Source organism: Panicum virgatum, chromosome 6N (assembly GCF_016808335.1).
Source record: "Panicum virgatum strain AP13 chromosome 6N, P.virgatum_v5, whole genome shotgun sequence".
NCBI lineage: Eukaryota > Viridiplantae > Streptophyta > Magnoliopsida > Poales > Poaceae > Panicum > Panicum virgatum.
The window spans coordinates 41,234,902-41,262,294 of record NC_053150.1 but is presented as its reverse complement, the minus strand read 5'-3'; the positions used below and the strand labels follow the sequence as shown (position 1 = coordinate 41,262,294).

Sequence of the window (27,393 nt, the reverse complement as noted above, 5' to 3'; positions counted from 1 at the left end):
AGACTTTTGACTATACGATTAGAAGATGGTTATTGTAGTGTCACTATAGCCAATTATCAATTAATTACCATCATTAGATTCGTCGCGAAAAATTGCACCTATCCATAAAAAAATTCTACAATTAAACTTCGTTTAGTGCTCCATACATACAAGATTCTCTAATAGCACACGTTTGAGTAGTACGAAACAAACAGGACCTAAATGCTATCGTGACTGGGAAATTGCTCGAATTGCTCTACTCTGTATAGACTGTATTCGAGTTCATGTTCTGTTGACTTGTCTTGTATAAAAACTTAGGCTGCATTTAGTTCTCAAAAAAATTGCGTATTACCTATCACATCGAATTTTTGGACACATATATGGAACATTAAATGCAGTTGAAAAAATAACTAATTACATAGTCTAACTGATTCCTACGAAATGAATCTAATAATGCTAATTAATCCATAATTAGACATTAATTATAAAATAACAACAAAATGTGCTACAGTAGCCAACTCAAACTTTTTCACCAACTAAACACCCCCTTAAAAAGATTCTGTTTGAATCAAATATTTGTTACGTCTGGTGCTTTTCTTGTTTAGGTCATGTTTCCAGCTAAGTATGCAGTGGACTCCAGTAATATCCAATTATGAACTAATTAGATTTAAAAAATTCAGCTCGTGCTAATCAGTTAGACTCAGCTCGTGCTAATCAGTTAGACTGTAATTAGTTATTTTTTCAACTGCATTTAATGCTTCATGTATGTGTCCGGAAATCCGATGTGACGGATACTATATAAAATTTTTTGGGAACTAAACAGAGCTCACATCTTCAGTTCAGAAATCACCCTGCCTACTGAACAAATGTTTGAATGTACAGTAAAAACCAAAGCAAGTACTGCTAATCTACTACACACAAGTGTGAGATGAAATGCCCGGTGGGAACATCTGGGAATCCCAATCTGTAATCCTTCTGAATTCGAACTCATATCCACCAGTTCCTGCGATGCAATGTTGGCTTGCAGAAGGAGATGCAGGCATGCATGCGTGCACGGTTACACAGGGGAGCAGAGGAGGAGGAAGAACCGGCTGGTGATGGAAGAAGCCCAGATCTCCGCTTCGCTTCACAGGTGGCCTCTGATCCAGAGCAGCGTCCGCCGAGCGAACGAAGGCGCCTCGTCGGCCCTGGAGCTCAGGCCGCGGCCGCCGCCCGCGGACTCGAGGTCCCAGTCCACGACGCTGCCGCTGGCGCTCTTGTCCCACGTCGACACGTTGTACTCCGACTCCGTCACGGGGCTCACCGCGTCGCCCCGGCGCTTCGGCGCCGCCGCCGCCCCGACGTCGCTCGCCGTGCGCTGGAGCGCCGAGGAGAGCCGAAACGAGGACGCGCGGCGCGAGGTCGAGCACGACCCGGCGGCGATCGCGGCGCCGGAGGACGCGTCCTTCCGCCTCGGCCCGCCGCGCATCCATATCTTGGAGATCGAGAAGCTCTCCCGCTTGTCCACCGCGGCCTTGGACGCCTGCTGCTGCTGCTGCTTGAGCGGCGCGTCGAAGCCGCGGAAGCCTTCCCGCTTGGAGTGGCAGTCGCACTCCGACATGGCGACGCGGTGCCCCGGCATGCGCGTCGCGGGGCGCTTCTTCTCCGGCGGCTTCACGGCCACGCGGAGCACGGAGCTGTCGTCCATGACGTACTCGTAGGTCCCCATGGAGAAGCAGCGCCTCACGTGCTGGCCGCCAAGGTTGGCGCTGCCGCCGGCTCCTTCGGGGGCCTGGCTTCTGAACTTGCCGAGCTTGACGGGGACGACCACCTCGTCCTTCTTCTCCGCGGCCTCTGCGGCGGCGTGCTTCCGGTCCTGCCCTGCCTCCTCCTGCTCCATGACGAAGCTGAGGCGCGCAGAGGACGCCGCGTCGAGGCGATCGGAGACGGAGCCCTCGGAGCCGGACTCGAGGACGAACACCAGCGGGCTGCAGCCGCCGCCGCAGGGGGAGAAGTCGGCGAGGAGGCTGCGGCGGCAGAGCGGGCAGGTGGAGTGCGACAGCAGCCACGTGTCGATGCAGTCGACGTGGAACGCGTGGCTGCACTTGGGGAGGAGGCGGAGGCGGTCGTCGTCCTCGAACTCGCAGAGGCAGACCGCGCAGTCGAAGGGGTCCTTCCCGCCGCCGCCGACCACGGCGCCGTAGAGGAACACCGGCAGCGCGTCGATGAAGGACTGGTCGACGCCGGCGTCGTGGAGGTGGAACAGCTGCTGGAGCTGCCCCTGGAACGCGGTGGCGTTCGCGTCGCCCCCGTACGCGTCGCCGGCGTCCCGCGGCGCCGGGCGGAGAAGGAACCGGACGAGGAGGTGCAGCAGGCCGGAGATGAAGAAGATGACGGCCAAGATCAAGATGATGAGGAGGACGCTGGGGCTGATCCTGCTCTGAAAGCCCGCATCAGTGGACGCCGCCGCCGGTGGTGGCGGCGGCGGCGACAGCAACGGCGGGAGCGATAACGGCGGCGGCGGAGGCGGCGGGAGGTACGGGAGAGGGAGCTCCTGTGGCGACGTGGGCGGCAGCGCGGCGTAGTTGATGGTTGCATGCATGGTGTAGTGGCTCATGGCGTCGGGTCAGGGTGGAGCGCCTGACCCGTGAGGACGTGATTCGATCTGGGGAGCCAGGTAGCGGGGGAAAGAAGACAATTTGGAGGAGGTCAGCAGCAATGGTGGGAGTGCCGCCTGAATCGCGTGTCGTCTTCTTGTCTGTCGCCTCTTCTTGCGATGGAGACAGAAGCCAAGGAGGAAGAGGGGGTCATCACTGGGAATCTTGTGTTCGATCTTTGTGTTGTAGAGAAGGAAGGAACAGAGGAACAAAGGAGAAATTTCTCAAACAAAGGCGGAGTTAATTGTGACACAGCTTGAACAGGCGCCCGTTTGGAGAGAGAGAGAGAGAGAGAGAGAGAGAGAGGGAGGGAGGTCAATGTATGGGAAAGAGATGGATCCTTAATGTGGGGAGAAAAAAATGGAGGGGAGAACCGGAGAAGGATGGTGATGGTGAATAGTAGAAAACGAAAATGAATTTCTTTGTCAGCACTAATTAAAAGAAAACGAAAAGATCCCAAACAAAACTTTCGTGTTTTCAAAACACTCCAGTATTTAAGGACGTTCGGATTTCAGCCAAATCGAGGTTTTCTATTTTCATCAAGTTTATAGAATATTACACTTACAATCAGGGGCGGATCCAGCAGGGGGCTGGGGGCGGGGGGCTCGAGCCCCCCTGCCCTCGGAAACTCCATTGGAGCCCCCCTGAGCCCCCCCCCTTGATTTTTTCCTCTGCCATTGAAGAAAGCTCAAGGTTGAAGATGAACAGTGTGTAGTTGAGCCCCCCTCCCTTTCTAGTCTGGATCCGCCACTGCTTACAATACCAAACAAATGCAATATCAATACATATTTCATGGTGAATTTGATGAAATTAAATTGAAGTTATAGAATACTAGGTATGATACTCAACTCCTTACCGCTATACATTTGCTCATCATGAGCTTTAAAACACAAACACCCCGCCTTTCTCTCTTATCCATCCTATGCCATCTCCCTCCTTGCCCAGGTCCAGTGCCTTTCTTTCTCTAGACCTATACTCGACCATGATCTCGTTAACATATCGTTGTCATTACCCTATGATTTTTCCTACCCCCCCCCCCCAATAACCCATTTCCCACTATTATCCCAAAAACACCACCCACTATCAACTACGTGATTTGTTTTTTTTTGCGAGTAAACTACTTGATTTATTGCGGCTGAGTTACCATCCAAATTTGCTCGACTACTATGAAAACACACCCAAACACTAATTCGGAACGCCGAACCATAACCTCAACTATGGATTAATGTGCGCCGAGGAACAACAAAAATCAAGGTTGGAACTCATTACTCATTGGAACTAGTCATATCTTTTACTCTTATTGGAGTAAATCTTCTTCTAAGGAAACTCATTGCAGTAAATCTCAGAGACAGTATGCGACCATCTAAAACGGGACCATCAAGTTTACATTCCAGATCCATCATGGAGGGGAGGGAGTTCATTTCAAAACCTGTTAGAGTTTAATGGAGACGCATGGCTGAACCAGAGGGTAGGTTTGGGTAATTAGTACGCCTGTACTACGCGTACACATGTAGCTAGTAATGTCTGGGAACATATTGGCATGGTCGCATGGATCGTTAGATAGAAGTTGCATCTTAAGAAAAAAAATCACTCGTGTCAAGTGTACATTTGTTCATCCTTTCGAAACAAAACCACTGCCTTGGGAGCTATAAACTAGTGCAAGTGCGACTCCTAACTGAGATAGCTAGTGTGTGGACTTTTTAACTACGGACAAAAGAGAAGAGAGATTAGAAGCACGTAGCACCAACACCGAGTGAGGAGAAGACATGGTTGGTTGGATCTTTGGTAACCTAATTTTGACTTTGCAAGAGCACCTATCAGCAAGCGGCTCAAAGCCCAATTAAATCCCTCCTCACGTTTTATAATCATGCTGGGCAGCTGGGCCAAATTACTACTGAAACCACTGCTAGTGGGCCCACGTAATGGCCCCAGAGATAGAGAGAGCCAGAGAGGGGGGATCCTGACACGGGCCCACACTGTGAGTGAATGCCACTAGGTGCATAGGTCAACTTGCTAGAGTCCGTAGCAGTGGAAGTGTCAAGTGTAGAACCAGAACATGGTTCGAAATCTTTGTTGAGGCCTGGGGGAGTAGTTCTGCGTACAAAAGGACAATGCGGTGAGTCGCAAAAAAAAAGGACAATGCGGTGGATCTAAAGCCTGTTTGGAAAGTTGGGGTTTAATTTAAGCTAATAAGCACCCTACTAAAATGGGTTTAAAATAAGTCTTGGACATGTTCGACAATAAGCAAATAAACACAATAAGTACATCAGAAATGGAGGTGAGTGTTAGAATCTGGTGGATCCCACTAGCAAATAATAGGTTTATGGGTACTTAAAATAAACCCCTCTAATATATCTGGTGTTTGGGGGCCAAAAGACTTATTTAGGGTTTATTTGGAGAGACTTATAATAAGCACCCTTGAACCAAACAGTCATTTTCATCACAGGTTGAAACTACTAATTCCACGGAATGCATGGTTGAAATATAGCTAAAAATTACTATACCTGCAAATACTAGACAGTTAAACCAAGCTAGCCAACTTTCAATCGGGTGAATGCGTAGCCCACTTTTAAATCGGCTGAATGCATAGGGAGCCAGCCCAAGAATTTCCATAGCCCAAGTATTTCATTGAGTAATCTGGCTACTATTTTATTTTCTTTTCTTTTTGAAAAACATGGTTATTATTTTCGAACTAGACAAATTCCTCCAAACCATTTTGACTTTATACTATCCCAGAAGCTGTACATGCCATCGGAGAATCGTGAAACATGGACGTGTCAACCAGAAACGAGTTATGAACTCATGATGAAGAAGGGGGTCGGCCAGCTGACAGGAAAAAGGTGTTGATATGGCACCTCTCTCGCGGCCGGAGTAGCTTAGGCCTCGTTGTCACACATAAATGTGACCCCCAACTCCCGAATTCAATGGGGGGATCCCGTGGCGGCACCGCGGACAGCGTGTAGCCGTGTACCGGCAGACCGGCCGGAGCGTCGGTGCGCGACCCTGGCTGGATCGAGGTCGTGCGCGTAGTACTACGTCTGTGGCGTGGAGTGTGGACGCAGCCCCGTACCGCAGCGGCGGTCCAGCTCCTACCCGTGGAACCGTCGCCTCAAGAGCCGGGACCTCAGTGACGTCCATCACTACAGATCATGTGACGGGAGGACGGCGAGGGCCAGTCCATTTCGCGATATTGGGATGAAAAGTTACCGTAGCACAGTTCGTTGCTACTTGATAAATAATATCTAATTATGGACTAATTAGATTGAAAAGATTCATCTCGTGCTAATCAGTTAGACTGTGTAATTAGTTATTTTTTCAATTACAATTAATGCTTCATGTATGTGTTCGAAAATTTAATGTGATGATTACTGTAGCAATTGTTTTAGGAAGTGGGCGGGGCCGAAGACCAACAAGGAATTTTTTTTTTTGAAAGTTGCCAGGAGCACTGGCCCATCATATAAGATTCGTATAGGCATCTGTGCTGACCGCACGCTCACACACAGATGAGACTGCCCGAGAAGTCTCGGAACGTGTCTACCGCGGCACACACACGCACTCACGCAACCCCACACACACTCTACCTACACAGTGCCCGGTCCTCTCAGGGGAATTAATCCCTAGTGCGACACCGCACGTCGTCCCAGCCGGGGATCGAACGCGGGTGGGCAGGCTGGCCACTGCCAGCGCTACCACCGAGCTACACGCTCGTTCGCAGACCAACAAGAACTCGCATCCCAAGTTCCCCCGATAGACCACTCACTTTTCCTTTTTTTTTTCGTTACCAAAGGGGCGGCGACCTGCTTTAAAAATTGGGCCTGGTAGCTGATCACCTCGGCACCTGCCGTCTTTCCACGAGCAGCGACGTGCACGCGATCGCGGGGGTCTTGTCGTTCCTCGGATCGGCGCGGGCGTCCCGTGGTGTCGCGCTCGGCATCCCCCACAGTCCATGCACCATGCCGTTGCCGGTCGAGCGGGGAGCCGCGCCGAGAGCGGGGCTTTCCGGGCGCGCGACGGGTCCTCATCAGGAAAGGCTGCGCGCTTTTCCCGATTCCCACCCACGCACTCTGGCATGGCACCCAGCAGTAGCAGGGGAGCGCGGCGCCGCCTCTGTTCCACGGCAGCCTTTCGCCGTCGGTCATTCCGGTTTGCGCCCTAGTGGTAGGTTCGTTCTCGCGGGCCTTTCGGCCTCGTCGTGGCAGTGGGGCGGCGGCCGATGGGGGCTTGGCCTACGAGTAGGGCACGCAACATCCTCGGAGTCCGGTGTGGTTTTGTTGGCCTTTTGCCATGATCCCTTGCTCGTCGATGACCAGCTGCATGCGCGGCGGTGGCCTGTGAGTTGTGAGTTGTGACTCCACTTGCCGTTACTTGTCGTTCAAGCACCCAAGGATCATCCGTGCCCGGAGACCGTCGAAGATGCAGGCAGCCTGCTGCTTCGGGCGGCCACTGATCCAACAGCTCGGGCTCGGTCTATCGAACCCAGCAGGCCGGCCGGTACGTACTCGCATGTCGGTAGTGGCATGCCCGGATACGGTGCTACCCACGGACCCTACGCGTCGTCCCTCTACCGCGCGGCGTGTCCCGAGATGGGTGCGGTGCTGCCTGCTCCCAATCAAGCCGCGACGCCCGTGGTCCTTCCCTGGGTGACGAGGCGAGGCTGACGGCCTCGGGAGTCGAGGTGAGGTCGTGAGGACGACTTGGCGGGCGGTGGGCCGGCGCCGCGCTGGCAGCCGGGCTTTCTTGTCTTGGATCCGTCATCAAAATGCCGTGGCCGGCGATCCACTGTGCGATTCGGTTGGGCCTAAATCCGGTCTTCGGAACATCGTCAACACCCTTGAAACTGCGGCTTGGTGGGAGTTGTTGGTAATGGTCACGAGAAATGAATGTTTAGGCCGGTTAACGACCTACCACTACTATACTGATGAGATGGTAAACAGGAGAGACAGAAGCCATATGCTGATCACCCAAGTCATCCATGTTGGTAACATTATAAAGTCAGGCTTCCCACTCCCACAGCACAGCTTCGCTGTCTACTTTCGAGATGGATAGCGTGTTCAAACTAGGGCGGCCAGCCATGCCAAACTTTATACTTGCCCCGACCAAGGATGAGTGGCAGTTGAGACGTAGCACCCAACAAAAACTGATGCAAAGTTGTCGGCTGCCAGCACGTGCCTAATGTAGGGACACTCAGCAACGACTACAAAGAGCAAGAAGAGCTAGCACGTACGTGCTCCATTGGGCGAGTCGCGAGGTCGACCGTCCAGCCCGGCGCCCAGCAGCCACCAGCCAGCCGCGAACCACGCCTTATCCAGGGCCGCCTCACTTACGACTGTCGGGTCACTACCTCACCGCACCACGCCTCGGTGCTGGGCGGCCTGGCGCGCAGATTGGGGCGTGGCAGGCCGGCCGCGGCCAGGTGCTCCTGCCGCGTCGCGGTGGTGGCTGCGGCTGGCATGGCCGGCAGCCCGGCACGTTACCTACTCCGCAACCTTTTTGCAGCCTTCCAGGTGACCGAAGGTGCGGACGGCCCAACTCAGGCGGTCGCGTCGCGCCGGAGGCCGGACTTACGTACGCACACTGCACGCCGGCCGGTTCAGTGCTACGCGCGTACGTACGCTACGTATCGTGTAGCAACCTCGCGTACAACAAAAGGTCATGGCCTCATGGGTGGGAGCTTCCGGCTTCGGTTACGGCCTATCTGTATCTGCCTCTGCACTTCCATGGAGTTTGAATGGAAGCTCCGACATGTCGCCGGGTCGGACTCCCTTTTTCCAGTTCTGCCCCTGTTTGAATGGAACCTTTCGGGTTCGAGGGCCGTTCATTTTAGGCCCATAACGACGGTCCCTGAGACGGCCCGTGGGCTGTTGCTTCAAACGTTCAATAGCTCAAAACGGATTTCTTTATGGAGGCCTATATTGTATTTGGGCCTCGTGCAAAGAGAACTCAAACAAAATGGGCCTGAGCACAGATTGACCCACTCCCCTCCTCTCTCCTCTTCCTTTCTTGAGCAACTACTGCCCTGCACCCCAATAACGCGAGACATATTTTTCCTTGCCTCTCTCAACTAAATAAAACATAACATATTTTTAAAATATGAATAGCGGCGCTTATGCACTGGGGTAATACCAAGATGAAACATGGGGACACCTTACCTACTAGTGAATACCAAAATGTCTAAACTAGAAGATCATATGGAACATGGAAATAGTGAACTAGTACGAACACATGATAAACCATTTCTGTGGGATGATGCGGGAAAGTCAAAACATTTCAACTTTACCGTGGTTGCAAGGCTGCTGAAATATCTTAACGGCATTACCTGCTGCACCTGCGTCTGCATCGCACCTAGCCTGCACTGCTTGAGACTGCACTTTCCTTCTGCTTTTACGGCAGAGAGTTGGATGCTGTGTGGTCAGCTGTTTCTTCAGTCACATGCATTATATGCATTATATGGGGGTGTTTTGGAATAGAATCTTCAAAAAAGTCCCAGGGACTTTTTAGTATTTAGAAGTATTAAATAAATGTTAATTATAAAATTAACTGCAGAACTCTGGGGCTAAACTACGAGACGAATCTAATGAGACATCTTAATCCATGATTAGCGAATGGTTACTGTAGCATCACTGTAGCAAATTATGAATTAATTAGGCTCATTAGATTCGTCTCGCGAAAAAGCACTCAACTGTCAAAAAACATTTATAAACAGATTTTATTTAATACTATAAAATAGTAAGATTTCTTTTGATGTGATAGGGACTTCTGAAAAAAGCTGGGATCCAAACAGGGCCGTATCCTCCTGATGATCAACCGGAACGTGCGATCTAACTTTTAATCAGCTGCCGCCTTGTTTGCGCGCTCGGTCAAATTGGCTCGCTGCACCGCACGTAGTAATATGCATGCTGAAGGCAGAACATTTTTTTTCCTCCCAAGCCGACAGAACAATGCCTTTGGTGTTTGATCAGGCGCTGAAAGTCTACGGCTAACTTCCGGTGCACATTACATGACCACTCACTGGCCAATCATTGACGGAGCTGTTCGTGCAGAAACAGCTGGAGCACATTAAATGGATCGGCAGGAGTCAGCTGGAACAGCGCGAGGGGCAGTGTCGACAGGGTACCTAGGCAGCTAATAGGCATGCGTGTTTTTAGTGTAGAAACTGTATGCACGCCGACTCCTCTTCTCCTCTTCTCTCTTCAGTACTATACTACCATCAGACCTCTTTATTATATTGTGATCCAAATTTTGATGGGAGGTTGTTGAAATTTGGGCTTGGCCCATTAAGGCCCATGTGGTGGAAACTTTTAATCCCACATTGCTAGTAGAAGTTGAGGAGACCACGTGACTCTCCTATATATCTAACCCATAGGCTTCACCGGAGAATATCAATCCTATTATTCCTCTTGTAAGCCGCCGCTAGGCGTTGTACACAAACACCCGATATAGTGAAGTTCTTGCTGGCTGGCGCCCGTGGTTTTTACCCTTCGCATTGGAGGGGTTTTCCACGTTAAATCCTCGTGTCTTTCTACGGTTTGATCTTTCTTTTTCATCGTTTTGTTCGCCGTCGCTTCTAACAAGTGGTATCAGAGCCGTGGTTTCAAGTTAGGGTTTCGTGATGGCGTCGATGAAGTATGATCTACCGATGTTGGACTACAAGACAAGGTTCTCGCTGTGGCAAGTCCAGATTAGAGCTATTCTGGCGCAAACCAATGATCTTGATGAGGCGCTGGAAAAATTCGGGAAGAAAAAGAAGGATGAGTGGACCGATGAGGAGAAACGCAAGGACCGTAAGGCTCTTTCTCTTATTCAGCTTCATCTATCTAATGATATTCTACAAGAAGTGCTGCAGAAAAAGACTGCTGCAGAATTGTGGCTAAAACTGGAATCGATCTGTATGTCGAAGGATCTTACCAGTAAATTGCATATGAAGTTGAAGCTGTACACGCTTAAAATGCAGGAGGGTGATTCGGTGATGGGTCACCTATCTGTCTTCAAGGAGATCGTTGCTGACCTAGGGTCGATGGAGGTTAAGTATGAAGATGAGGACTTAGATCTTCTTTTATTATGCTCTTTGCCAAGTTCTTATGCAAGTTTCCGTGACACCATACTATTAAGCCGTGATGAACTAACCCTTGCGGAAGTTTGTGAGGCACTCCAATCTAAGGAGAAGATGAAAGGCATGGTGCAGACAGATGGCTCGTCCTCTAGGGGCGACGCTTTGCATGTCAGAGGCAGATCAGAGCAAAGATCCTCAAGTGATAACAACGATCGTGGCAAGAGCAATGATGGTAGAGGCCGCTCCCAGTCCAAAGGTCCCAAGAAGAAATTCTGTAAGTATTGCAAGAAGAAATCTCATATGATTGAGGATTGCTGGAAATTGCAGAATAAGGAGAAGAAGAAAAATAAATATGATAGAAAGGCAAACTGAGAAGAAGGTCAAGTAGCTTCGAACTGATAATGGTGGAGAGTTCTGTTCGGATGCTTTTGATGATTATTGCAGAAAAGAAGGCATTGTTAGGCATCACATCATACCATACACTCCTCAGCAGAATGGTGTGGCCGAGCGTATGAACAGGACTATCATCTCGAAGGCTCGTTGCGTGCTGTCCAATGCCCATATGAACAAGCGTTTTTGAGCTGAGGTTGCTAATACAGCATGTTATTTGATCAACAGATCGCCTTCTATTCCACTCAACAAGAAGACTCCTATTGAGGTATGGTCTGGTACACCTGCAGATTATTCACACTTGAGAGTTTTTGGCTGCACTGCTTATGCTCATGTTGATAATGGAAAATTAGAGCCTAGAGCTATTAAATGTCTATTTCTTGGTTATGGTTCGGGAGTCAAAGGATATAAATTGTGGAATCCTGAAACTAGAAAGACTTTCATGAGCAAAAGTGTTGTTTTCAATAAATCTGTTATGTTTACTGACAGTTTGTCCACAGATGATGCTTTAGTTGAGAAATTGCAGTCACAAGTTAGTGTGCAGGTGGAGCTTATGGATGACCGGGAAAATGAAGTTGTTGGTAATGATGTTTCATAATAGTGTTCCTGATACTGTTCAGCACTCACCTCCAGTTTCACAGTCTGATTTGCAGCATGAGGAGGATGTAGATTTACCTATTGCTCTTCGCAGATCAAAAAGGAGTTGTGGACCTCCAAACCGTTTAATTGAGGAGTGTAATCTGACTTATTATGCTTTGAGTTGTGCTGAACAGGTGGAGGATGCTAGTGAGCCAGCAACATATTCTGAAGCCATTGATTTTGTTGATAAGGAGAAGTGGATCTCAGCTATGCAGGAGGAGATGCAGTCTCTTGAGAAGAATGACACATGTGAGATTGTAAGCTTGCCTGAGAAAAAGAAGACTGTTCGCTGCAAATGGGTCTTCAAAAGAAAGGAGGGTTTGTCTTCTAGTGAGCGTCCAAGATTTAAGGCAAGGTTAGTTGCAAAGGGTTTCAGTCAGATTCCTGGTGTTGACTATAATGATGTGTTCTCACCAGTTGTGAAGCATAGCTCAATTCGGACTTTCTTTAGTATTGTTGCTATGCATGATCTTGAGCTTGAGCAGTTAGATGTGAAGACTGCATTTTTGCATGGAGAGCTTGAGGAGGAAATTTACATGGATCAGCCAGAAGGATTCATAGTGCCAAGCAAAGAGAATTATGTTTGCAAATTAAAGAAGTCCTTGTATGGTTTGAAACAGTCTCCTCGTCAGTGGTATAAGAGGTTTAATTCATTTATGTTGTTACATGGTTTTAAAAGATCTGAATATGATAGCTGTGTTTACATTAAGATTGTTGAGGAATCACCTATATACTTGCTGTTATATGTTGATGACATGGTTATTGCTGCCAAGAGCAGAAAAGAAATCACTACAGTAAAGAAATTGTTGAGTAGTAAATTTGATATGAAGGATCTTGGTGTTGCTACGAAAATTCTAGGTATAGAGATTACTAGAGACAGAAAATCTGGTTTATTATTTCTTAGTCAGCATAATTACATTAACAAGGTTCTTCAGCGTTTCAATATGCATGATTCAAAGCCAGTTAGTACTCCTATTGCACCTCACTTTAAATTGTCAGCTGCTCAGTGCCCTAGTTCTGAGGAGGATGTTGAATACATGTCAAAAGTCCCATATTCTAGTGCTGTTGGTTCTTTGATGTATGCCATGGTTTGCTCTCGCCCAGATTTATCATATGCTATGAGTTTGGTTAGCAGATACATGTCTAATCCTGGTAAAGAACACTGGAAGACAGTTCAGGGGATTTTCAGGTACCTCAGAGGAAAAACAGATTCTTGTTTGAAGTTTTGGAGAACTGATCAGAGACTCGTTGGTTATGTGGATTCAGATTATGCTGCTGATTTGGATAGGCGCAGGTCACTCACAGGTAATGTGTTCACTGTTAGCAGTTGTGCTGTGAGTTGGAAGGCTACTTTACAGCCTGTTGTTGCTATGTCTACCACAGAAGCAGAATATATGGCTATTGCTGAAGCGTGCAAGGAGTCAGTTTGGCTGAAAGGTTTGTTTGCTGAGCTGTGTGGAGTTGATTCTTGCATTGATCTATTCTGTGACAGTCAAAGTGCTATTTGCCTCACTAAAGATCAGATGTTTCATGAAAGGACAAAGTATATTGATGTCAGGTATCATTATGTTCGTGATGTTATTTCCCAAGGTAAATTGAAGGTATGCAAGATCAGTACTCATGATAATCCAGCTGATATGATGACTAAACCAGTTCCTGTAGCTAAGTTTGAGCTTTGCTCAAGCTTAGTTGGTTTGACAGTTTAGCCCAAGAGACTATTTGGCGCCAGAAGTTCTGTTCTTTGTTGTGTTCAGGTGATGATTTTGATATGCTACAAGAAGGAATTTGTCTCAAGGTGGAGTATGTTATATTGTGATCCAAATTCTGATGGGAGATTGTTGGAATTTGGGCTTGGCCCATTAAGGCCCATGTGGTGGAAACTTTTAATCCCACATTGCTAGTAGAAGTTGAGGAGACCACGTGACTCTCCTATATATCTAACCCATAGGCTTCACCGGAGAATATCAATCCTATTATTCCTCTTGTAAGCCGCCGCTAGGCGTTGTACACAAATACCTGATATAGTGAAGTTCTTGCTGGCTGGTGCCCGTGGTTTTTACACTTCGCATTTGAGGGGTTTTCCACGTTAAATCCTCGTGTCTTTCTACGGTTTGATCTTTCGTTTTCATCGTTTTGTTCGCCGTCGCTTCTAACACTCTTTCTGCCAGATTGCTCAACTAATCAGCAGGTAAGGATGCAACAAGGCTACTTTCTCACTGACAAAGTTGCTCGATCTGTGCTCGTACACACACTGCTCTCTGATGTCTGAATTTTAGAGCTCACCAGGCATCTGCTTCTCCGGCCGAAGACTAGAGCGAAGACACAATCCATCAAACAGGATCAGGATCAGGATCTGGCAGGGGACGCATAGGATCAGGATCAGGATCAGGCAGGGGACGCATAGGATCAGGATCAGGATCAGGATCAGCGTGAGGAGCCTAGCAGGTACCACTAGCTAGCGTATCGGTCTACAGCTGCTAGCTCGCCGGCCGGGGTCCGAACAACGACTTCCATTAACTGAACTGTGTCCCCGTTCCCCGCTCGTCGTTCTCCGTCAACTGTTGCTCCATAACATCATGATTAGCTAGCCTTTAAGCGCCTGTCATGCCGTGTTTCCCCGCCGGTGGATGTGGATCCCATGGTGGTCTCTGGTCTAGTCTCCTCGCGATCGATCGATCGAGGCTAGCTAATGGGTGTGTCATGTGTGCACACGGTTGCAGGGTTTCCCTCGGCGCGTCACGTCGCCGATGGATTCGATCGACATCGATTGCTCGCGGCAGGTTCATTGCTCCCGCCACCTGTCTTTTGCAACCCTGTGGCCGTATCACTATGCGCAGGTACTGTTTCCATCGTTTAAGAGCAACTCTAGTAGATTCTCTAAACAACTCTCTATCTCAAAAAAAAATTTTCTCGAATACACAGGAGAGCTGCATATCATTGTATTAAAAAGGGAGTAACACAGGAGAGCTGCGTATCATTGTATTAAAAAGAAAGTAAGAGTTTTACAACACCCCAATTGCACGTAGATTGACAATTGTTACAAGAAACAGATGCCCGCGAGGGGCCAACCCAAGAGGTACTACTACTGTTTTAGACAACCCAAGCGTCTTGCCCCGCGTCGATCCACAGCTTGATGTCCATCTTGATCTTTTCCTGGAGATCGGGTCCATGGGTACTCACGCTTTGGAACAGCCGGTTGTTGCGCTCCTTCCATAATGCCCAGATGATCAGCATGAAAAAAGTGTTGAAGCCCCATTTCCTGTCGCTCTCCTGGAGTGTTCTTAGGTGTTTCCACCAAGAGTGTAGCTGTAGAGGTTCTGAGAAGAAACACTGGCAAGTCATCCAAGAGAGCGTGTTCCACAATATTGCTTTGGTGTAGCTGCAATTGACCGGTAGATGGTTGGCCGTTTGGGGCTCCTGATCACAGAGCCAACAAGTGTCATGCGCGTCAAGACCATGGCATCGTCATTTTTGGGGTAGACCTTCTATTTTGGGAAGGTCTCAAAATTTACCCCTCCACCCTCTGTTTTTGGGATTTCTAGAGAGATCTCTATCATATGTTAGAATTGAGAGCTAAAGTTGAATTAAAAAATTTGGAGGTCTGGAGATGCTACGAGGAAAGAATAAAAAAAGCATATATCCCCGCCTCTCCATGAGCAGCTAGTTCTCCATCCGTTGGGTTTCTTCGTCTCTGCGCTGAAACAAGAGTACCCCTGAAACAAAGCCTGGAACTCAGGCTTGAAATGAACTGGCATGCAATGGGGCGAATGAACCTCCCAGTTCCGACCGGGCAAAGCCGGTGGCGCCCGGTCCTAGCATGTGTGATACGGTGGATCCCTTCGACTGGGACTGGGCAGCTAGCTGCTTGCTCCGGGCACCGGCAGGTGCATGCCAAGGTTAACGAAAACGGTGGGAACCGGTCTGGTTTGACCGGTTGCCTGGTTTCGGTCCAAATTCAAAATTCAAATTTGAATTTAAAAAAATGAAAATATCTAAAAATACTTCAAGGTGCGACGAATATAATGGTGTCAAATTTTCTTAAAAATTCGTTCATTTAGTATAATTGGCGAAAATTTGAAATTAAATCAAAAAAGAAAAAGAAAAAAAACGGACAGCCCATTAAGGCCCATCGCGCGGCAGCGTCCGTTTAACCCCCCCTCTCCCCCACCAGTAACCCTCAGCCCCGACGCCTTGCCCTCAGACCGCTCCCTCCTCAGTCCGCGCCTGGTCCGCCGCCAGGAGGCCCCGTCCGGCGCTCAACCCCGGCCAGCCGCCCGCGGCGCGCGGCTAGCCGGGCCTGTAGCGGATCTACCGGCCCCGACCAGTTAGCCGCCTGGGAAGCTCGGTTTACTAGCCCAGAGAGGCAGTAAACCGGCCACGAGCGTCGGTAAGCCGCGTCCAGGTAAGTTTCCCCCCTATGATTTAGAGTATTAGATGATTTATTTTAGGATTTAGGTGTATGACTTAGGTGTATTTAGAATGTAGGTAAGATTTATTTGTATTAGATGATTTTTTACACTATGTAGTAGGATTTTAGGTGTATGACTAGGATTTAGGTTGATTTGATTTAGGTGTATTAGATGATTTTTGACACTATGACTTAGGAGTTAGAATATTAGATGATATGCTTTTGTTGTCCATGTATGCAGGTAGACAATGGCAGGCAGAGATAGAGATGTTGAATGGAAACACGGTGACAGTCCATACTTTGTCAGCGCGGTCAGGGAGACACAGAAACGGGGTAAGTTTTGTTTCATTGGAATGACACCTATGAGCTTACATTCTTGTATCTCATGATTTTCATATGGTTGCAGGTGAAGGTATCGCATCACCCACAGGACGGGATATTGATGGCAAGTACCTTGATCAGAACGAGCAAGACTTGAAGACGAGGTACGTAAAGTTTCAGAAATACTGGCTCTTATTTGGCGTCACGTTGATGTGTGATTCATGGACTGGCCCGACGAGGATGAGTGTCATCAACTTTTTGATATATTGCAATGGGATCATGTGATTCCATAAATCTATTGATGCGAGTGGAAGAACTCAAAATACTGCATATTTGCTCAAGGTAGGCCCTAAACATGTTCCATTCACATTGAGTATGTTTTGACATGTTACTAAACAATCTATCTTTGTTTGCAGGAGATTTGAAAGGTGGTGGAAGAGATTGGACCAGAGAATGTCGTGCAAGTAGTCACCGACAACGGCTCGAACTACAAGAAAGCATGCAAGAAACTATTAAGAGAGGTGTATGAACACATAGTTTGGACACCTTGTCTAGCACACACCGTCAATTTGATGTTGAAGGATATAGCTCGAAGGCCTGAACATGGTGTTATGATCAAGCAGTGCAAGCAAATTTCAAATTGATTACACAATCATGGTCAGTTGAATACAATGATGAGGAACGCAATCGGTGATGAGTTGGTCAAGTAGAATGCCACTCGATTTGGAACCAACTACATGTTCCTAGATAGCATCTATCAGAAACATGATCGTTTCATGCAGTGGATGGCATCTACTGAGTTCCAACACAGCAAATGGACAAATATCGAAGATGATAGATTTACTCATGCCAGGTTTTCAAGTATGGAGTGGTGGGATGCATTGAAATATATCATCGACACGGTTCAACCAATATACAAGTTCCTTCGCTTCGCTGATCAGGACAAGAGGCCCAACATGTGCGAAGTCGTGATGGCCTACCAGACTATGAAACGGGAGCTGCGATCTTTCTTTGGAACAGATGTTTCCACATTGAAGGAATATGTTGAGGTGGTGGACGAGAGGTTAGGAGACGTGTTCATAGGCACGTATGTGGGTCCAGGTAAGACTATACGAGTCATCTATTTTTAAGCTCTATTGACCTTATGCTTATTTGAAGTGATTTATGTTTTGCAGCTGCTGTCCTAAATCCGAGGTATGCATATACGATGGATCCAACTCAATAAATGTTTCGTGGACTCAAGGATACATTTCAGCGCATGACGGATCTCGAGAGTGCCGTGCAGGCATTGCAGGAGCTTGAAATATTTCGGTAGAAGGTTGGCGAGTTTGGCAGTGAAATGGCAATGAAAATGGTGATGGACCACAGGACATCCCCATGTAAGAAACTATTCTGTACGACATTGTTTTTGTTCTATTCGAATATATTGCTTACATACTCGGTTGCACATGCAGCGTCATGGTGGATGATGTTCGGATCAAGCACTCCAAAGCTGCAGTACCTTGCCATGCGGCTTGTTTCACAATGTTGTTCGTCCAGTGGATGCGAGCGGAACTGGAGCACTTTTGCCTTGCTGAATACAAAGGTTCGCAATCGGTTGTCGCACAAAAACCTTAACAAGCTTGTCTATGTCAACTACAACCTTCGGCTACGACTTCAAGAGGTGTCAGGCTCACCGATGCGTGAAGAAGGTGATTTCATTGACCAGCTGGCCCATCTTTCTTTCTATGATGAGAATAATCCGGTGCGGGAATGGATGGAATATGGTAGATCTAACCGGGCTCCAGTTCTGGACGAGGATGATGATGAGGGCGACGTCCCTCTCCCGTCCCATATTGTCAGAGATCAAATAAACATCTCAGATCTGCGTGAGGCTACTGGGGATAATTCCATCAGCGATTGGGCACGCAAAAATATGGGTGACACTCACCTAGGTAGGAAGAAGTTCTAGAAGGGGCCTACGAAGGGAGACCCGAAGCGTCAAAAAGGAAAAGGCAAAGCAACAGCAAAACCAGTGAGCAGCGACACCGAGACTGATGATGGCAAAGGTGAGCGTAGTCCACCGCATCAGGAGTCCAAGGATAGCAGCTCAGCCGATGATGGTGATAATAGTGACGGTGCTGATGCTGGTGCTGGTGGTGCTAGTGGTGGTGGTGGTCGTGGTAGTGGTGGTATTCGTTTCACAGGTATACATTGCACCTACATATGTACATATATTTCTGACTATGAGTACTAATTATGATATATGGTTGATTGCAGGGGAGACTCAGTTCACACATGCTACTCAGGACACCCACCATGGAGCACCGGAATCGCAGAGGAGAACGGTTGGACCGACGAACCACGACACTCCACAGTACTCTTCTTCGTCCTACAACGATTTCTCGCAATCTTTTCACTACCCCATACCTGACATCAGCATGCATCCACCGATGAAATGGGTGTACGAATGGAAAGACCCCCATTTTTACACTATGTTAGTTCAGAAATGGGAGACAACATCGGCGTGGACGGACCAAACTTGGCAATACTACAAGGCTGAGCTGCTTAGACTGTGAGGTATCGCTGTGATGTCCACCGCCGAATACTAAACCGCGTCCCAAATGGGGGTCTTCTCATTCCTACGTTAAACTTTTATTTTATGTGTATAAGTGTATGACTCGGTATTTGTATGCATGCTTATTACTATTGTATTTGTATGCATGATTATAAATTTGTTGCTTTGGTGTGGTCATTTACATTAATATGTGCATAGCTCATGCCAAAATTTTCTTTTATTTCACACCGGGGAACCACTTTTAAACGTCGGAAATAATCGTTAAATCGTCGGAAAACCGATCTAATCAGCCGGTAAACTGGCTGGTATACCGGTCCAAACCAGTAGCACTGGGGCTTTTGAATTCAAATTTGAATCCAACCGGTTTGGACCGGTTTCTGGTCAAACCGGTCCGGTATACCGGAATCGGAGCCCGCCGGTTTGACCGGATCGGTCGGATTTGTAAACCCTGGTGCATGCACAAACCATCAGTAAATGCAGTCGAGCGCGTGCGCACGCAGCACGCAGAGGCTCGTACAGTCAGTCACTGTGTTCGGCAGCCAGCTCCAGCTCCAGCCCAACAGTATTTTCCTCTCACATCACTCCAGCTCCAGCCAGCTCAACAGTATTTTTTTCTCACACGGTCACACCATTCCAACTCCAGCCTGCAGGTCCAGCCTGCCGAACGCAGTGAGTGATGGGCTGATGGCCGCCGGCCGCCCCACGGCGGCTTGCCGGCGGCGATCACCAGCTCCGTTTCTCCGGATCGGTGAGCGCAGGCTAGGGGTAGAGGTAGATCGTCGTCGGCTTCGGCTACGTACACGGCGGTCCCTGGTCGCTGCTTGCTCTCGGTGCGTGCATGGGGCACCACGCCGGCCCGGCACGCCCAATCACAGTCGCGCTAGGGCAGACGCTCGACCCGGTGCGCGGTGACAATCTCATCCCTCCAGTCACAAGGCTGCTAACATCACCACGACACCATTAGTATCTGTCTCTAGCTCGTGTGTGCGTGCGTGCGTGCAAGAGGACTCGAGAGATGCACAGGGGGGTGTCACCGTGTCAGCGTCGCGACGACCGGGCTCCTCACCGGACCGGCCGGCCGGGCTGGCTCTCCGTCAGCAGCACCCGTCGCCCTCGCGCCGTCCCACTCGCGCCTCTCACATCACAGGCAGGGCGTGGGCAGAGACGGGACGGGGCTGGGAGTCCGCGCTGCGGGGGTGCACGTGCATGGGGTTCGACGCTGTCCACGCGCGCGCGCGAAGGCGACGCGCACATGCGCCCCTGCGCCCTGCCCCCCTGCCCCTGCCGCGCCACATGCTCGCGTCGCGCGCCCCCGCCTGCCCGCGCGGCACTGCACGCACAACGGCGGTCAGTCACCCGCCGCCCGGCCCCTCCACGCTTCGCCGTGCGTGGCCCGTACTGCATGAGCGCGTGGCGCCAGACCCAGGCCGAGCTTCACGACACGGATCCATGGAAGATCACCCTGTGTGCGTGGAGGTTGTACACGGCGGGGCCCTGGAGGGCGAGCTGACACCACGGCGCGCCCGATCGGCCGTGGACCGTCCGATCCGGCGGGGGTCACGTACGCGCGCGCGCTCGGATCCCGGCGCAGGTCGGCAGGTGTGCCAGCGTCGGGACAAGCTGACGACGCACGGCTGGCCTGCTGCGTGCTTCTGCTTCCCAGCTGGCGGTTCCCGGAGCCCCGGGCGCGGGCACGGGCACGGGCAGTGCCAGCACCTGCGCAAGCTGCCGCGCGCGATAGGCTCGTTGACGCGCTCCCCCGGCCCGCCGCAGCCGTCGTCGTCGCCATCCGCGTCTCCGCCGCACCCACGTCGGCACGCGCGTGGCGCCTTGCGCGCGGTACAGCGCGACGTACGAACGCGCCCTGAGCGATCGACCGATCGATCGAGCGCCGGAATTATTTCACCCGGTTTGGTCGCATTCGACCAATCATACGGTGCCATCACCTGGGGACGGAGCGTCCGGATACACGTACCATGCCGCCTGCCTTGGCGCACGTGAAGCTTACAGAGCAGCCGCGCAAGCCGCCGCCGGGCAGCCGGAGAGAAACGCCAGAGACGGCCATGTCCCGACACTGTCCGGTGCCGGAGCAACCTGTTTTGTATAGCAAGCACCAGCTCGACTCGCCAAGCCCTGACGGTGGATTAGCAGATGTAGCAGCCGAGGTTCCTGGTTCTTGCGTGCGCGACAGCGTGAGGTTAGTGGCGAACTGGTGATCTCTCCTCCCTGCTGCGAGGCTTTGACAGCTTGGCGGGGGGCTGCAGCGGCACAGGCTACGCGCCGGGGGCGGCCAGCTAGCCCGGTGGCGGAATTCGAAAAGACTCGGGCGTCGGCCCTGCGGATGGCATCGTGGAGCTGTCTGGCCAAATTGCGAGTGGACGGCTGGAGTGACGGCACCACAGTGCCCCCGGCGTGCTATATCGAGGAACTCGGATCCCTACTACCCCCCGACCTCTGTAGCGGCGCCGGATGCCACGGTGCTGACGACGGGGATCCACTGCGCGCCGATGCTCGCCACGAACACTTTCGAGTTTTGAAACAAGCGAATTCGATTCGAGTCTTGCATGCACCCGCACGTACGTACGCCTTGCCGGTGTCCTGAACATTGATCGTTTCAGATGAAATACTTCAAACTATGAATTAAATCTAGGGCAAATATTGTTAGCAACCCTCACGGATCCGGGAGAAGAAGCAGGGAACGGGGGAAGATCGGAGGAGATGGTCGGAGGACAGGTTCATTCATTCATCCATCAGAGTGTTCATGTTCTTGCTTGGCAAGTTGATCCCCTCGTCGTCGTCTACTTGTACTCAAGGCAACAGGCGACACACGCACACACGCTGCTTACACAGGCCCGCTCCACTCCGGGCCCGACACACGCACGCTTGGCTCTCTGGGCCGAGAAGACCGACGAGGCCTAGCTGATGGGATACCTAGGCTAGTAACACCCCCCTGATGAGAAACCGCTTGTCCCCAAGCGGGTGCTGCTGGGAAGCGCTGGCGCAGAGCTTCCAAGTCCTCCCATATAGCCAGCGATGGAGGCCAACCGGACCATTTGATCAAGGCTTGCTGAACTTGGTGAACGCCCTTGGTGAGGAGACGCTTGGAGAGTATCTGTTCAGGGACTTTGCCGATGATGGAGAAAGGGCCGAAGTACTTGAATGCCAACTTCTGGTTAGCGCGCGGGGCCAACGAGGACTGCACGTATGGCTGTAGCTTGAGGTACACTGAATCGCCCACGGCAAAATAACGTTCAAACCTGTTCTTATCCGCCTGTATCTTCATGCGGTTCTGCGCGCGGAACAAGTGTTGCTGGATGAGACGGTTCATGAGCTGCCGATTCTGAACCCAATCTGCAACATCTGGCGATGTGGACTGACCAGGAACGGTCAAGCCCAAGCTCCAGGGGGTGTATCCATATAGGGCCTCAAATGGAGAACAACCAATGGCGGGGTGAGCAGAGGTATTGTACCAAAATTCTGCAGAGCTGAGTCAATCGCACCACTTGGATGGGCAAGAGTGAACAAAACAACGAAGGAAAGTCTCAAGACATTGGTTGACCCATTTGGTCTGGCCGTCGGTCTGGGGGTGGTAACTTGTGCTCATGCGCAGAGAGACCCGGGTCAACTTGAAAAGCTCTTGCCAAAACGCACTGGCAAAGTCCCGATCCCGATCAGAGACAATAGACTCAGGCAGGCCGTGCAGCTTGTATATGTGATCAAAGAAGATCCTAGCAATGCTGGCAGCTGTAAAGGGATGAGAAAGAGCGATGAAGTGGCTATACTTTGTGAACTTGTCGACGACTACAAGGACACAAGAGTGGCCCTGAGACTTGGGGAGCCCTTCGATGAAATCCAGTGATATGATTTGCCATGCCTGAGAAGGAACTGGTAAGGGTTGGAGAAGGCCCGGGTACTTAGCACGATCGGGTTTTGCCTGTTGGCAGATGGAGCACTGAGCCACAAATGACTTGACCGCAGACTTCATTGCTGGCCATGCAAATAGCTGTTTGATTCTTCGATAAGTCATAGGGAACCCGGAATGGCCGCCAGATGGGGAGGCATGCAAAGCAGACAGGATCTGAAGCTGTAACTCGTTGTTGCCCATCCAAATTCTCTTTTTATAGCGGAGGAGACCATCTTGTAGAGAGAAATGGGGAACGGATACCGGATCCACTGTCAGCTTGGACAGTAAGGTTTGTGACGCTGAATCCAGGTCATAACCTTGAGCAATTGTAGAGGTCCACGAAGGAACAACAGAGGAAGCGGCTAGGTAGACCTGGGCAGAAGCATGTGGCCGCCGAGATAGAGCGTCGGCTGCACGATTATCAAAGCCCCGCTTGTACACAATCTTGTATTGGAGGCCCAGTAACTTAGTGAAAACCCGCTGCTGCCATGGAGTGTTCAGTCGCTGATCAGATAAATGAATCAAGCTGTGCTGGTCGGTATAGATGGTGAACTTTGCGTGTTGCAGGAAGGATCGCCACTGCTCCACCGCGAGTAAAATTGCCAGGTATTCCTTTTCGTAAGTGGAGAGGCCAGCAGACTTGGGACCGAGAGGTTTGCTAATGTAAGCAATGGGGTGGCCAGCTTGTAACAGGACTACACCCACGCCGTTGCCACAAGCATCAGTCTCCAGGGCGAACGGTTTATTGAAATCTGGAGCGGCCAAGACCGGAGCTGAACTCAAGGCGGCTTTCAGAGCATCAAAAGCTGCTTGGTGATCAGGGGTCCAAACATACAACACATGTTTCTTGAGTAAGTCCATGAGGGGACGGGCAATAACAGCAAAATGGCGGACGAACTTCCGGTAATAACCGGCCAGACCCAAAAAAACTGCAAAGGTCCTTGACATTGGTTGGAGTGGGCCAAGAAACCATGTCCTGCACCTTCCTAGAATCTGTGGAGATGCCCTCTGCGCTGATAATATGGCCCAGGTAGGATATCTGACGCTGGGCAAAAGTGCATTTAGATAACTTGACATGCCAATGATCCTGAGTGAGCCGCTGAAAAACCTCTCGGAGATGGACCAGGTGTTGGTCAAATGAGTGACTGTAAACTAGAATATCATCGAAGAAAACCAAGACACATTTACGAAGCAATGGCTTGAGGGTACAGTTCATAGCCTCTTGGAAGGATGCAGGAGCTCCACATAATCCGAATGACATGACCCTGAACTCGAAATGGCCAAAGTGTGTCTGAAAGGCCGTCTTGAACTCTTCACCGGCCTTCATGCGAATCTGATGGAAACCGGAGTTAAGGTCGAGTGGTGAAAACCAGGAAGCGCCAGCTAATTCGTCCACCAGTTCATCAAAAATGGGTATAGGGAACTTGCCACGGATGGTCAGGGCGTTAAGGTGCCGGTAGTCGACACAAGGACGCCAGGAACCGTCCTTCTTTTTAACCAACAAGAGGGGAGGAAAACAGACTGCTGCTCGGTTGGATGAGTCCTTTGTCCAGCATATCTTGCACCTGATGCTCGATTTCATCCTTGAGTGCCGGAGGATAACGATAGGGGAGAATGTAAACCGGCTTGGCACCCGCAACCAAGGGTATAGCATGATCACAAGCTCGCTGGGGAGGAAGGCCATCAACTGGAACAAACACGGAAGCAAATTCAGACAGAACCGCGGACACCTCAGGCTGAATGGAAGAGGACATGTTTGCCAACTGATCAGCCACTGATACGGTGAAGATCTGCACCAAGGTGTGAGGGGGAACCTGATGGAGAATGCCCTGCAGCAGGATGGTAGAATTCTAATATGGAATAGATAACTATTTCAATTTCCAATGTACCTTTATCGGGCTAAAAGATTCGAGCCAATCCATCCCCAAAATCAGATCAAAGTGTTGGAGCGGGAGGATCCGCAGATCTGAAGAAAAGTGATAGTTCTGAATCTTCCAAACAGCAGCAGGTAGGTGAGTGGAACAGAGCATAACATTGCCATTGGCCACTTGAACTGAAATTGCATCAGATAACCTTTGAACCCCCGGCAACTAATCAGCGACAGCAGAACTGAGAAAAGAGAGTGAGCTGCCCGAATCCACTAAAATCAGCAAAGGAATATCCAGAATAGTGCCCTCAAAACGCATTGTGCGGGGACCATCAGAACCGGCCAAAGCTTCTGCAGACAAAGCAACGAACAACTGCCCCTCGGCCAGAGAACCACCATGATGTGAAGTAGCCTCTGCATGTGGCGGGGAGAGGTCAGCGTCAGGATTTGATACCTGGAGCAATTCGATGAGTTCCTGCACCACGTGGAGCTGAACAGACGGGGCACACTTGTGGCCGGGACGCCAACGCTCAGCACACCGATCGCAGAGTCCGCGGGCGCGGCGGTATGCCTTGAGCGCCGCGAATTTGTCAGCTGCCGGCTTGTCCGATTCGGTTGGACTGCTGGCCTCCGGCGCGGCGAGAGCTGACGACGGCTGCTTGTCGACGCGGGGCGGCGCCGGGAGAGGTAGAGGCGTCCGAGGAGGCGGCAGTTTCCACTGAAATCCGGCCTCGGGGCGACGAGGATCGCGCAACCGTGCAGGGGAAGCCACCTCTTCCTGTAACAGGGCAAGGGAACAAGCAGCATCGAGTGTAGAAGGACGCTGAACAAGTACAGTAGCACGGATATCAGGGCGTAAACCATATATGAAACGAATTGTGTAGTACATGGGATCAGTAGTGTGTTCATAGGCTATGAGTTGGTCGACCAATTCAGAGAAACTATCCACGTAATCGGCAATGGTAGTGGTTTGTTTGATGTGGTAAAGTTGGCGAATCAATGACTCTTGCTGATCACGGCCGAAGCACTCTAAGAGCAGAGAATAGAACTCAGACCAACCCGATTGTTTCAGACGCTTGGACACTGATTGGGACCAACGTGCTGCAGGACCATCCAATTGGTTTAGCGCCAATCGGACCTAGAAACTGGAATCTACCGAGTACATCTTGAAGTAGTCCTCACATCTAGAAATCCAAAGTTTGGGAGTATCGCCATCAAAGCGGTGGAAATGCAACTTGGGAAGTTTACTGAGTGAGGGATTATCGCGGAAAAAACCAGATGAGGTGGGAGGAGGGGTAGATCGAGAACACGCACCCTTGCCCGGGATGTGGGTATGGATCAGTACCGACCCGTACCCATCATCCCGTGTAGTCGTATCAACACGGTGCCCAACGGGGCCGTCGGCGCCGGGAGGAGCAGATAGGCGCTCCGTCGCCGACTGCGGAGATGGGAAGATGGGAGGCTCCTGGACCACGCGGGACCACGCGCTCGCGGAGGGAGCGGTCCCAGAAGCGGGTGACCTTGCCGAGCTCGAGCTTCACGTCGTCGACGGTGGCCTCGATGCGGGGGCGCCATTCATCGAACACCTGAGTCGCGCCCTCCAAGCGGTCAAGTCGGGCGCCCTGAGAGTGCTCGAGGTCGAGGAATCGGCGGTCCCACTTCTCGTCGTTCTCGGAGAAGCCCTTGCGGAGCTCGTCGGAGAACCGCTGCTGCATCTCATCGAGGATGATCTTGACAGCGGGATCCATGGCGCCGGCTCGCTTTTGGAGGCGGGTGAAGTGGTGGTGGGGAGGGAAGGGATCCAGGATAGTGAATCTGATACCAGAATGTTAGCAACCCTCACAGATCCGGGAGAAGAAGCAGGGAACGGGGGAAGATCGGAGGAGGTGGTCGGAGGACAGGTTCATTCATTCATCAGAGTGTTCATGTTCTTGCTTGACAAGTTGATCCCCTCGTCGCCGTCTACTTGTACTCAAGGCAACAGGCGACACACGCACACACACACTGCTTACACGGGCCGGCTCCACTCCGGGCCCGACACACGCACGCTTGGCTCTCTGGGCCGAGAAGACCGACAAGGCCCAGCTGATGGGATACCTGGGGTAGTAACAAATATATAAAAGACAGAGGGAATACGAGGCCAAGAGTGGCAAGGTTGTGGGTTGAATTTTGGGCAAAAAGAAAAGGAAATGAAAGGAAAGCAGAGGGGCCGAGATGTATGAAGGGGGGAAAGGGAAACACCTGTCGGCACGCGAGGGCCAACACATAAGCAGCATACTACAGCACAGTACGCAGTACAGGAAACCATCGTCGTCTCCTAATAAACGGGTGATGTTTAAATTGGCATTATTATCCGTCTTTGACTCGTCAAATTCTAGTCACCAAAAAAAAAAGACTCGTCAAGTTCCATGTATATCCTCAGGCATAGACGGATCCGATAAGGCGCGAAGTGGGTTGCAGAACATACCATGGCCGCTACAGAACTTCCAGATGATATCTGAGAACCGGTGGTGGACGTAATCTCCCCACGTATCTGAAAACTCGCTCCTGTTCGCCTCCTGCAAACAGCAAAACCCACACATGTTCCCGGGCTCCCACCAGCTCCACTACTGCTTGAATCACTCCCAGTAAGCTGATTTGAA

At 50.5% G+C, this 27,393-nt stretch overlaps 1 protein-coding gene across 1 annotated transcript; it reads right to left on the bottom strand.

Annotated features, from left to right (window-relative positions):
- Window positions 1-747: 747 nt before the first annotated feature.
- On the bottom strand, window positions 748-2,935 carry LOC120678381 (RING-H2 finger protein ATL13-like). Its single transcript, XM_039959541.1, has one exon. It carries the CDS (start codon window positions 2,573-2,575, stop codon window positions 1,106-1,108), a length of 1,470 nt encoding a protein of 489 aa, XP_039815475.1. The 5' UTR covers window positions 2,576-2,935; the 3' UTR covers window positions 748-1,105.
- Window positions 2,936-27,393: the final 24,458 nt, after the last annotated feature.